Below are 12107 nucleotides of genomic sequence, written 5' to 3'. Positions count from 1 at the left end.
CAGGCAAACCATGGTGCCTGTATGATAACTGGTCTTTTTGTAATAAACCTATTTTATACAAAGCCAGTGTCAGCGAGGTTCCTTCATCATCTACACATCATCAAGGTTGAGAAACAACATCCTCAAACCTAGTAGGCTACTTTGTAGGCTACTTAGTCGTCCACAACTCTGTGACTTTGGCTGTTAAAAAATGTTGAGCTTATACTAGAGCTGCAACGGATAACAGATTAATTGGTTATAGTATTTTCATTCTAAATTTCATAAATGTGAATATTTTATGGTTTCTTTACTCCTCTTTGACCATAAACTACACATTTTTGGGTTGTGGGCAAAACAGTGATAAAGATATTAAATATAAAGTGATATAAAGTTCTGAGATATTCACAATCATAAGGTTTTCCTTTCACTGAGGTGTTTTTCAAATAATTTTTAACTTACAAAAAAAAAATGCTAAAAAACAAACAAACAAAAAACAACAACAAAAAATGTGATCTGTTACTACATTACCATCATGTCTTTCTTTTGGCTGGAATTCTACTTGAATTGGCACAAAAAATCGGCAGCCTAAAGATGATCCCAACAAGTATTTTTTTAACCTACCAAAACTTCTTTTTCCTGTTTTAACAAGTTAAAAGTTAATTTAGAAAGTTATCCTGGGGCATGTTCAATCTGAAAATGGTGTGCAAAGTTTTGCTGTGGTTACCTTGTTTCCTCATAACATGCTTCCAGGTCTACATAAATATCACCATATTAAAAATGAGTTACAGTGCAGTGTGCTTGCGTTTCTGTTTAAATAAATGTTTGCTAAGTTTTGTCAGGAGTTAACAATGGCCCCACTTGTTTCACGGATGAGTTAAATTAATCAAATTGGAAACTTTGCATGACTATCCTGGCATAATTTAAATAAATAAACACAGACGAGAATTTTGAGCAAACTCAGAAAATGGACCACCAGGATTTTTTCTCACTTGCCTCTCAAGGCTTGTGCATTTCCCATTATTTAATAATATATATATATATATATATATATATATATATATATATATATATATATATATATATATATATATATATATTCAACGTAGAAGCAGTGATTCCTCCAGATTAAAACTAAATGAACCTCTCTCAGCTGATCTAGGTAGACAGTCATATCTGTCTTTTTTTTTTCCTACCGGAAATGAAGGAAATCGTCATCCCGGAAAGGGAAATGTCAGTAAAAATGGCGTGGTGGTGATTTTGAACATTTGGCAGAAAACAACTCTCGTGTATACTTATTTTGCCGTAGAGGATTACAAGAAGAGTTCCCTGTTTGAAGTCCCAAGTTTTAACATCTTGAAACAGTAAATTGGTGAGTTAATCTGATGGGAGCGTCGCTGCTGACAAGCTAATTTTAGCTAATGTTATGTAATTACACCACAGAGTGCTGAGCTGGAGCAGTCGTTCAAATATCAACAGATGTTCCGTTGTTTCTGTTTGAGCGCTGGCGAGCGGGTGAGTAAATAAGTCGATAAAAATGGGTAACCATGAACAGTGAATATACAGCGGAGGATAGTGACACGATGTCAAACGGGAGCTAAAGCTACGAGGTATTAACAAGACTGAACAGCGGTGACTGATTTCAAAACGCAGTTGTTTATGACTGGATCCAGAATATAAAATATAATGACCAATGAGTGAACACACTGAGTTACCACGCAGTAATTCGATCTGTCTAAAGCAACGTGGCCTAATATTGTATCGCCCATTGCCTGCTAAATTTGCTACATATTAATACAAGTGTTACAACTTCGATAGCCTATTTGCTGAACAGTTTTGGACAATGTGAAACACCACAGCTAATGAGCTCGTTGTCAGGGGCGCGTTGAATCCGAATGTTATGCACCCTTTTGTTACGCTTTCCGGACAGAACGGCACGTTTCCCTGAAACGGTGCGCAACGGACGCAAGGGTTGCGCTGTTTTCTCTCGTTTAGTGGGTTAGCCACAGGAGTTACCCAATCATCAGCAACGTGTTTATACACACCACCGTGCCAAAGCGATGCAGTTACTGGCCGTGCGCACACAACAGCTTACTAAATATTGGACCGTGTTTGCTCAGCGTTAAAGCCTTTGCTACGTTTTGTCAGGGCTGAATGCGGCCCTGTAACTGAGGTGTGGCTGTGGCGCATGACTGTCCATGAAATCAGCTGACAGAGCAGGAAAGATGGTGGGTGTGTGCGGAGCCACTGCGGGGGGTGGGGGGTGGGGGGTGATAAAGAGTAAAAAAAAGTTCAGTGCATATGATCTATGTAGGGGAAATAAACAAATAAGAGTTTATTGATTATATCTTGCTGACCTTAATTTCACTAAAATTCAATGTTGAATTATTTTTATCAGTTCCATTCTCAATTATTGTTAATGACTGATTAAAAATTTTGGGGTTGAGGGGTTCGAACATGTGTTTGCTTCCAAAAGGGAGACATGCCAGAAAATGTATGGGAACCACTGGCTTACAGCATTTTTTGCCTTATAAACAGCTCGGTGTAGTTACTTTTGAGGAAAATGCATGTCATCACCTCCTCTTCCTTGGACTGGAAGAGCTTGCAGAGCGTCTCTTCATTTTTTGGCTCATTGTTCTGCAAAAAGAGGAATCCTTTTATAAAACTACACTATAAACCACAATAAAATGGGTTACTCGGTTAACGTAAGTGATTTTATGCAACTTCTGAGCAAAACTTATTCACCTTTTCAGACTGAAGAGGGTCACAGTGTCTGCAGGTAAAGGACCCAGAGCTAACGTTAGCTGCTAGCCTGACACACAGTGTGGCTAACGGTAGCTGCCAGCCTGACATACAGTGTGGATAACGTTAGCAGTGCTAGTAGCAGCAGTAGCTCTGCTTGCAGGTTTATGTCCCTGTATGTGCTTAATATGGGCACATTTCTCCAATCGAGTGAATATATATCAGCTTATTCTGTCTCAGTCTACATTCATCTGTCCGACTTTGCTGATGTAAACATCCGGTGTTGCCACAGCAATCGGTTCATACGTGCTGTGTGAGAGGGGCCACCGTCCGACAGTGTCGCAGCCCCAACTAGTGGCGTGCGGTTGCATAAAATCTTAAAGGCAAAGATAACTGGCATCATGCATGAATGAAATATTGATAAATATTTAAAATATTTTATTTTGAAATATTTGAAACTACTAGTATTTCTGGTGCTGACTAGTGTGGGTGGGGACGTTTAATCGTATAGTCGTCCCTGCCATGTGATGGCAACCAAACTTTGAAGGGGTCATGCTTTTACCTGTTTCTGGACATGGAAAAAAAACATGATACAGTTCTTATGTGACAGTAAAATGGGTTGTTTAAAACAATCAACTGCAGTAATTTTTTTCTCATTAGAAAAAATTTGGGTAAGAACACTGTTGCATGAAAAGAAATGCCGTCAAATACCGTGAAACCGATAAGATTTTTTTAAATAACGTGATATGAAAATTTTGTCATACCGTCCAGCCCTAACTGATATTGATTTTTCTGTTTTTTCAGTGGTTAAAATACATTGTCCCACTGACTCTTGTCCACAGCAGAACATCCAAGTAAGCCAATCAACCGCCCCCAGTGACACTGCTCTCTTTGTCCTTTTAAGGTGCTTCTGAGAGGCATGAATGACTTTGCAGTTCTCAACACAGGGCGGAAGATACCCCTCCTCGGACTGGGAACATGGAAGAGTGAGCCAGGAAAGGTAGAGGCTGCACTGATCTCCATTTTAAAAAAACTGTCTGAAAAACAGGCATCCTTATATGATTTATCTCTTACAGATGAAAGTCATTAGATATTCAATATTGCATTCTGCTTTCTGTTTCTGCCCATTGTACACTGCAACATGCATCGCAATTTTTTAGAAGTGCTTTTTAGAGGAAAAAATAAGAGCCTGTTAATTCTGCCTTAATTACTTTGTCTCATTTATGGAGCAGGCCAAAATGTCCTATACTGTAAAGCTGAGAAGACTCAAATTTCAAAGCAACTTAATTCAAAAGATTTTCGAGTTTTGAGCCCAAGTCAAACTCTTGAGTTTTATTTATTTATTTTTACCAACTAATAATATATTGTTGAAATAATTTACTCTTCTTCTTTAGATAAACGTGAATCTCAGATTTTTAGAAACCACCCAAAAAAAAAAAGCACCCATAATGACAAATCAGGTTCACAGCTCACTGTGAACACTTTTTGAAATACATTTACTGAACTTCAAAGATTCAAATTTATTAGGTTGGCCAAGTGTTTCTACACTGGTCATAAAGAGTCCACACTTCATACTGATATCCATAAGCATATTTATTCGCGTAGCAGTATCATGGAACACCGTGAAAACTAGAAAATAAACAGAAAACAGTTTCAAGCACAAACCTCAAAATAACAATAAATGTACATTCTGTCTCGTTTCCTTATAAACCCAAGTAAAACAGCATTAAAACAGGGTAATTTATCAATAATAATTACTGTGTTCGCCTGGTAGACCAGCTCCTGGGAGAGAGCATAAAAGTCCGCTGTTCATGCTCGGCATTTTCAGTCTCTTTTTTTGTTTTTGCCCGGCCCTTTTCCCACTAAAACGTCGGGGTCATTGTCACGTGATTCACAAAGGAAAACACATTTGACATTGTGTATTCAACAAGACAACATAATAATAATTTAAGCTCTTAAGCTATCCCAAAATGACAGTAAATAAAAATATTTTACAACAGCATGAGAAAACTGTTGAACTTCATAAAGGGACCTCTGATGTTGTCATGGCAACGTTCAAACAATGCCGTCATCAGTGCCAGCTACACTCCCACCAAATGACCCTTGATTCTTTTATAACAAATACAACTGTGGTGTTTGGTACATTGTACACCCTTCGTGAATCAATGATAATTTCCCAGTTTTTTTCTTCAGGTTCACTCAGAGAACATTTAGAACTGCAATATTGTTAAAATTTTCAAACTCTTTGGTCAAAATTGACATGTTTTACCTTAACACAAAGTTTCATACCAACAATGTGAAACAACATTAATTGAACACACTTCTAAATACACATAGGTTCAACCTTTCAACACTAGTTGTGAAAGGAGATGAGTGGTCGGTAGGGGACTGGGTTGAAGTTGGAAGAATGTTTTAGCTGCTTTCCACCAGAACGACCAACTTCTGGATGGGTCGTTGAACAACAGAAGGCTTGCTGAGGCGTTCTCCCCTTTTTCCTAACTTTCTCTCTCCTAACTGTATTATAGTTTTTTGGACCAGTCCATCATCATCCTTATGTACTTCAAGGACCCTAGCAAGTTTCCATTCATTACAAGGGACCTCTTCTTCCTTGACGATTACATCATTGCCAACTTGTACATTTCGTCTTGGGGTATGCCATCTTTGCCTGAGTGTGATGTTGGCAAGATATTCTTTTCTCCATCTGTTCCAAAATTGTTCAGACAAATATTGCACTCTTCTCCATCGCTTTTTGGCGTACAAGTCTTCCTTAACAAATTTACCTGGTGGAGGCAGTGGAACAGAGGATTTCATGGTGACCAAGTGGTTGGGTATTAATGGCTCCAGACCTGTGGGATCGCTGATGCCGTCAACAGTTAGTGGGCGGTTATTTACAATGGCATGGCTTCGTAAAGGAATGTCCTTAATGAGGCATCATCCAGTCTTCCGGCACTGCGTGCTAGGACTGAGTTTAGTACACTCCTCACTGTCCTAATCTGGCGTTCCCATATGCCCCCAGCATGACTTGAGCCTGGTGCATTCATGTAGAAGTCACACTGCTTCTCTGCCAGATATGCAGCCACTCTTTCCTTGTTCATTTCATTTAGAGCGTTTTCCATTTCATTTTTTGCTCCGACAAAGTTAGATCCCTGATCTGATCTGATGTATCTAACAGCTCCTCGGATGGCCAGGAAACACCGTAAGGCATTGATTAAAGCATCGGCCATCAAGTCTTCCAATATCTCTATGTGAACTGCTCTGGAGCAAAGACACGTGAAAAGGAGACCATACCGTTTGTGTTCTTTGCGGCCTTGCTTGGTGTGGAACGGGCCAAAACAGTCCATACCGCAGTATGTGAATGGTGGTGAAGGATCAACCTGGTCACTGGGTAGGTCTGCTATATGCTGTTCCTGTGGTGACCCACGAGCTCTCTTGCAGGTGACACACTGCCTTATATACTGGGCTACTGCCTTACTGCCACTAATAATCCAGTATCCGTTGGCCTTCAGCTCATTCATAGTTTGTCCTCTGCCTTGATGTTGTGTTTTTTCATGATAATGTGCCAGGATGAGACGTGTGACAACACCATCTTTTGGGAGGATTATTGGGTGTCTCAGATCAAGAGGTGTAGATGCTCTCCTCAGACGTCCTCCTACTCTCATTATATTATCTTGGAGGACTGGGTCAAGCTGGTACAGTGGGTGATTACATGGCAGTCTTCCAGATCTCTGGCTGAGTATATGCAACTCCTCTACAAAGGCATCTTGCTGTGCAAGCTTGATGAGAGTGAGTGAGGCCCTCCTTCTTTCCTCCACATTTAAAGGTTCTGTCGTCTTAATCCTTTTAGATAATCGCTGAATGCGTGCGATGACGTTCACCACCATGGTCCATTTTGAGAATGCCAGTCGCTCTTGAAAATGAACTTGCCTTATGGCCTCAGTTTTCAGCACTTGGGTTGCCTTGACTTCAGGATCTCCTACTAGCAGCTCTGAGGTTCCTTGGTTTGTAACCACTTCTCTCTCCTATAGGAACCTGGGTCCTGTGAGCCAATTTGAATTGATCAGCTCACTTACGCTGAGGCCCTTTGAGGCATGATCAGCAGGGTTCTCTCCAGTATCGACGTAGTACCATTGTTCTGGGTTAGTGGTTTCCCGAATTCTCTGGACACGGTTTGCAACGAAGACGTGAAACCGTCGAGCCTCGTTATTGATATAAGTGAGGACCACTTGTGAATCTGTCCAGAAATACACTCTGTCCACCCTGAGCTCTAGCTCCTCCTTCAGCATGTTGCTCACAGCAGCAGAGATCACAGCTGCAGTCAACTCTAGCCTTGGTATGGTGACTATTTTTGTAGGCGCAACTCTTGCTTTGCCCATGATCAGGGTACAGTGCACCTTGTCTTCACTCACCAGTCTAAGGTACGAACACTGACCGTACTAGCCTTGAGTGCTAGCATCTGAAAAGTGATGCAGTTTGACTTCCAGGATTTTCCTGAAGGTGTGAAGCATCTAGGGATCTGAATCTTTCCAAGATTTCTCAAATCATTCACCCAACTCTCCCACCTTGGCTTCAGCTCGCTGGGTAGTGGTTCGTCCCAGCTGACACCTCTTTGATACATTTCTTGGAGCACCCTCTTTCCTAGGAGGATGAATGGGGCCAAGAAGCCTAAGGGATCATACACTGAGGCAACAATGGATAGAATTCCACGTCTTGTTGCTGGTTTCTCATCAAGAGAGACCTTCAAGGTGTCACTCTCTACATTCCATCTTACTCCTAGCACTCTCTGTACTGGAAGATCGATCCACATTCTTCACCTCAGCAGCACGTTCGGTGACACAGACACCGGAGAGGAATTTGTGGAGGCGTAACTTTCCTTCAGCACACAGAGTTTGGGCCTCCTTCACCAGCTTGATTGCTTCATCAGTGGATTCCGGGCTAATGAGGCCATCGTCTACATAGAAATGCTTTGTGATGAAGCCAGCTGCTGAAGGATACACTTTCTCATGTTGGCGGGCGAGATACTTCATGCCATAATTGGCACAGCCCAGGGATGACGATGCTCCAAAGAGGTGAACCTTCATATGATATTCTTGAGGTTCTGAGTCTGTATCTCCGTCTTCCCACCACAGGAACCGCAGATAATCTCCGTCCTCTTTGCTGACGTGGAACCTGTGAAACATTTTTTCCACATCACACATGACTGCAACCGGATGTCTATGGAATCGGCAGAGTACTCCAGTCAGTCCATTTGTAAGATCTGGTCCTGTTAGCAGGTGGTGATTCAAGGCAGTGCCTTCGTACTTTGCAGAGCAATCAAACACCACTCTGATTTTCTCTGGTTTCCTGGGGTGGTAAACCCCTTGGTGTGGGATGTACCACACACTTCCTAACTCTGGCTGCTTATCTGCTTTCTCTGCATCGCCATCCTTAAACACCTTCCATAAATTTCATGTAATCCTTCTTAAATTTAGGATCTCTGTCCAGTTTCCTTTTAAGGTGCTTCAGCCGTACTAAGGCAAGTTTCTTGTTGTCTGGGAGATATGGACGTGCCTTAAAGGGAAGGGGCATCTCAACATGGCCACACTCATTCTGTTGAATTCTTCCTTTTAAGAATTGCAGGAACTGAATATCTTCTTGAGATATGCTCCTTTCTCTGGGTCTGGTGTCTGCAAAATCGGACTCAAGTGCCTTAATAGCAGCAGCTGGTGTCACAGGTGGAAGCTCCCTGACTCATATACGATGACACAGACCAGTCACGTCTTTGGAGTTCACACATTGGGGTGCACTTCCCACGATGCTCCAACTGAGGTCGGTCTTAACAGCATAAGGCTCTTGTTCGCCTCCAGTGATGACCTTTTCGTGGTGCTAGTGCTCTGGGGCAGTCATAACCAATCAAGAGGCCAACCCCACAGTCCATTATTGAGGGCATTTCGTGAGCTATGGCTGCCAGGTGTTTCAACTTTCTAGCTGTTCTGTAGGTGGGAATGTGTGCACGTTCAAGGGGGATGAAGTCCCTTGTGTAGGTGGGGGGCAAGTCGATAAAGCTATCAGAGGAGAACCCTCTGACTCTAAATCCACTAACTCTCTGACTCTTTACAATTGAGTCTCTTGCGATCATAGTGGAAAGCTTTAGTTTTACTGGCTCCATTACTGCCTGCAATCTTTCACACACCTCCTGGTCAACAAATGTGTGACTACTAGGGGTGTCCAATAAGGCATACACCAATGTTTCTGCATCATTGGTGTTAGGTGAAGAGATCCATACTGGCACAATCAGTGATGTGCATTGACCTTCCCCTCCATTCACATAGCATGAGAGAGAGGATGTACTTTCCTCAACTTGTGGGACACTTTGTGAAGAAGATTTGTCTGGCGGGGGACGTTCTTCATGCAGTGGAGTTAGATGGTGCCTTTTGCATATGCCACACATGGCTCTGTTTTTACAGTCTCTTGAGTTGTGTCCTTTCCTGAGGCATGCAAAACACAGCTTGTTATCCTGAACGAATTTTCTCTTTTGCTCCACATCCATGTCCAATAACTTTTGACATTTATGAATGGAATGGTTTTCTCCAAAACATACATTTGACGGGGCCTGGGTTATGTGTTGGTGTGTTCCATTTCTTTGGTTTGTGGGAATCTTTCGACTTTGTCTCATCAACATCGTTAGGTTTGGCTGTTTTACTTGAGGCATCTGAAGCCTTCACACTGGTGGCAAAGGTGTTTGCTTTTGGACGCTTTGTTTTTCTAAATGACTTTTCTTCAGAGGGCTTTAAGGCATGCAACGATGACACTGGGTTACATGCTATGTGTGCTTCCTTTGAGATAATTGAGGCAAACTCTTTAAAGCTTGGGTAGTCTTTGGCTTGATCCAGCCGTTCCGTTACATAACGATTCCACCTGGATGTTACCCAATCTGGGAGTTTGACTAGCATCTTCTGATTCTCTTTGCAGTCATTCAGTACCTGAAGACCCTTGATATGAGGCATAGCGCTGCTACATGATTGCAGGAAGTCACTAAATTCCCTTAGCTTAAGATACTCCTTTGCACCAATCTTTGGCCACCTGTTAAGTTTCTCTCTGAATTAGGGCTGGGCGATAAAACGATAAAGATAACTATCGCGAAATAACTTTTTCTCAATAGAAATATAAGACGTGGTCGATACAACGTCGATAGAACTCATTCCATCCATGTTTTGACAGACAACGCGAACAGCCAATGATAATGAGAGTAGTGCCATGCCAAACCAATCATGTGGCTAGAATAGTCACCACCACGTCAGGTTAGGTTGACGCACACAGCACAGATAGATGCATTGGAGTAGCAGCCGGTAGCAGCACACGTGTTTGGGCTGCTGCAGCCTTGCACACCAGTACGTCAGGAGTGGGAGAGAGATGAAGGAGAAAATGAGTGTCCCTTCGATAGAAAATGTTAACGAAAACTGGAGCTTGTTTGTATGGAAGCCCGTTTCCGCCAATTATGAGATAAAAAGTCAAAATTATGAGATAAAAAGTCAAAATAAAGAGATAAAAAAGTCGAAATAATGAGATAAAAAGTTGAAATTATGAGATAAAAAGTCAAAATTATGAGATAAAAAGTCAAAATAATGAGATAAAAAAGTCGAAATTATGAGATAAAAAAGTCGAAATTATGAGATAAAAAGTCGAAATTATGAGATAAAAAGTCGAAATTATGAGATAAAAAGTCAAAAAAATGAGATAAAAAAGTCGAAATTATGAGATACAAACTGCGCATGCGCTTCAGTGACGCTGTCTTCAAAGGACCCTCCATCACCTTTCAGGCACAACCATGGCGTGCATGGCATGCTAGCGATATATAGTGCTACATAAGGTAATAAACGTTACATTGCATTTATAAAAGTCACCTCAAATACTTACGTAGCAACTACTTGCTACTTACGTAGTAAACATATGGGCTTCCATATGTTTGTGTTCTCCTGTAAAACTTGAAAGCTTTTGACTGGTCAGAATTGAGATTTTAATTTATTATATATACCTATTTTATTTATTTGAAATACAGTCGTATAATGTTTTACAGTACATTTGTCATGTTCAACTTTTGACAGAAAATAAATAATATTTAAACCAAAATTAACCTTCTGATATCTTCACATCTCACTTAGGAGTAAAAGGGAACCTTTAAGCTTGACAGAAATTGTGATTTGATTTATATCGTGATATATATCGATATCGACAGATAGGAAAAAAATTATCGTGATAAGATTTTTTTCCAGAAACACCCAGCCCTACTCTGAATGCAAGTTGCACTACAAAGGAGTGACCATATCTGCCATTCAACTTTATCCCATGCTTGTTGATAGTCCTCTTCGTCCTTTTACTGTAGAAGCTGCCTTCTAGGGCAGACCTTGCTTCCACACCAATGTATTTTTGTAGGTAGAACAGCCTGTCTGCAGGACTTGAGCACCGTCTCTCTATAAGGGCTTTGAAGCTTGTGCTCCATTCTATAAACTTCAGTGGGTCACCAGAGAATATGGGAGGCTCTGGAAGAGGAAGTCGAGTGAGGGCCATTGACTCTTGTAATGTGTGTATTAGAGATTTGTAGCCTGCCCTTCCTGACATGTTGCCGATGGAGTAAGTAAATTGGGCTCTCTCACTTCACTGCATACAGGACCACATCTCTCACTCTTTTCTTTTGACTCCTCCTCAGTATATACCTTGAGCTTTGCCTCAATTACCTCAATGTCTCTTTGATTTTCAAGCTTTTTCAGTTCTTGACGTTGTGCATCAGTGACAGCTTGCATTTCCATTTCTGCTTTCTTTGCAGCTAGCTGTGCAGCTGTCTCTGCCCTTTTAGCCGAAATGCTTGGTGACTCTGAGAGATGATTGGAGCGATGACTGAGAGCAGTGGTTCTGGAGACTGTTCCAGACATCCATATATGGACCTGGCATATTCAGTGTCTAGCAGCATGCACAGCCTTGATTTTTCTGCCTCAGCATCAAACTCTGCTCCTTCCTCAGTGAGGCATATTCTCATCAGTCCCAATAAATTTGCTGTTACAGCTGAGCATGCATCAACTTTTCTACAAATTTCTTGGCTTGGTGCTGTTTGGACTTGTATGCTATCATATAAGTCTTTCAATTCAGAGTCCAGCTTCTCGACCACATCCATCAATGTCATACAACTCACTCTCAGAGCACTCATGTTTTAGAGTTGTGCGAATGTCCCTTACTTGAGTTTTCCATTTCTCATATATGGACTTGAACTTCTTTTCCCTTTGAGCTAGTTCTTGCTCCTTAAGCTCCTGCATTTTAGGTGTTAAACATCTTTCACGGGAGGATTTTCTTGTTTTAGAAGCAGCTAAGTTAAGGTCTTTAAGCACTGTTTCAGATTTCTCATTTTTGTCTGGTTGATC

At 41.4% G+C, this 12107-nt stretch overlaps 1 protein-coding gene across 2 annotated transcripts in view; it reads left to right on the top strand.

Annotated features, from left to right (window-relative positions):
* The first annotated feature begins 1188 nt into the window (after window positions 1-1188).
* Window positions 1189-12107, top strand: part of akr1a1b (aldo-keto reductase family 1, member A1b (aldehyde reductase)) — a 30953-nt gene continuing 20034 nt past the window's right edge. Inside the window, exons 1-2 of one of the 2 annotated variants that reach the window (XM_084722355.1) lie at window positions 1189-1348; window positions 3623-3718. In XM_084722355.1, the coding sequence (XP_084578481.1) occupies window positions 3638-3718 (81 nt within the window). In that variant the 5' untranslated portion in view covers window positions 1189-1348; window positions 3623-3637. Of the gene's footprint in view, window positions 1349-1440; window positions 1492-3622; window positions 3719-12107 lie in introns of those variants that run through there. The other variant, XM_084722354.1, reaches the window with a different exon arrangement.

This window comes from Lutjanus erythropterus, chromosome 7 (genome assembly GCF_056507025.1).
Source record: "Lutjanus erythropterus isolate fLutEry1 chromosome 7, fLutEry1.hap2, whole genome shotgun sequence".
Classification (NCBI taxonomy): domain Eukaryota; kingdom Metazoa; phylum Chordata; class Actinopteri; order Lutjaniformes; family Lutjanidae; genus Lutjanus; species Lutjanus erythropterus.
Note: the sequence above shows the minus strand (reverse complement) of the source record. Positions and strands in the feature narration are given on the sequence as shown.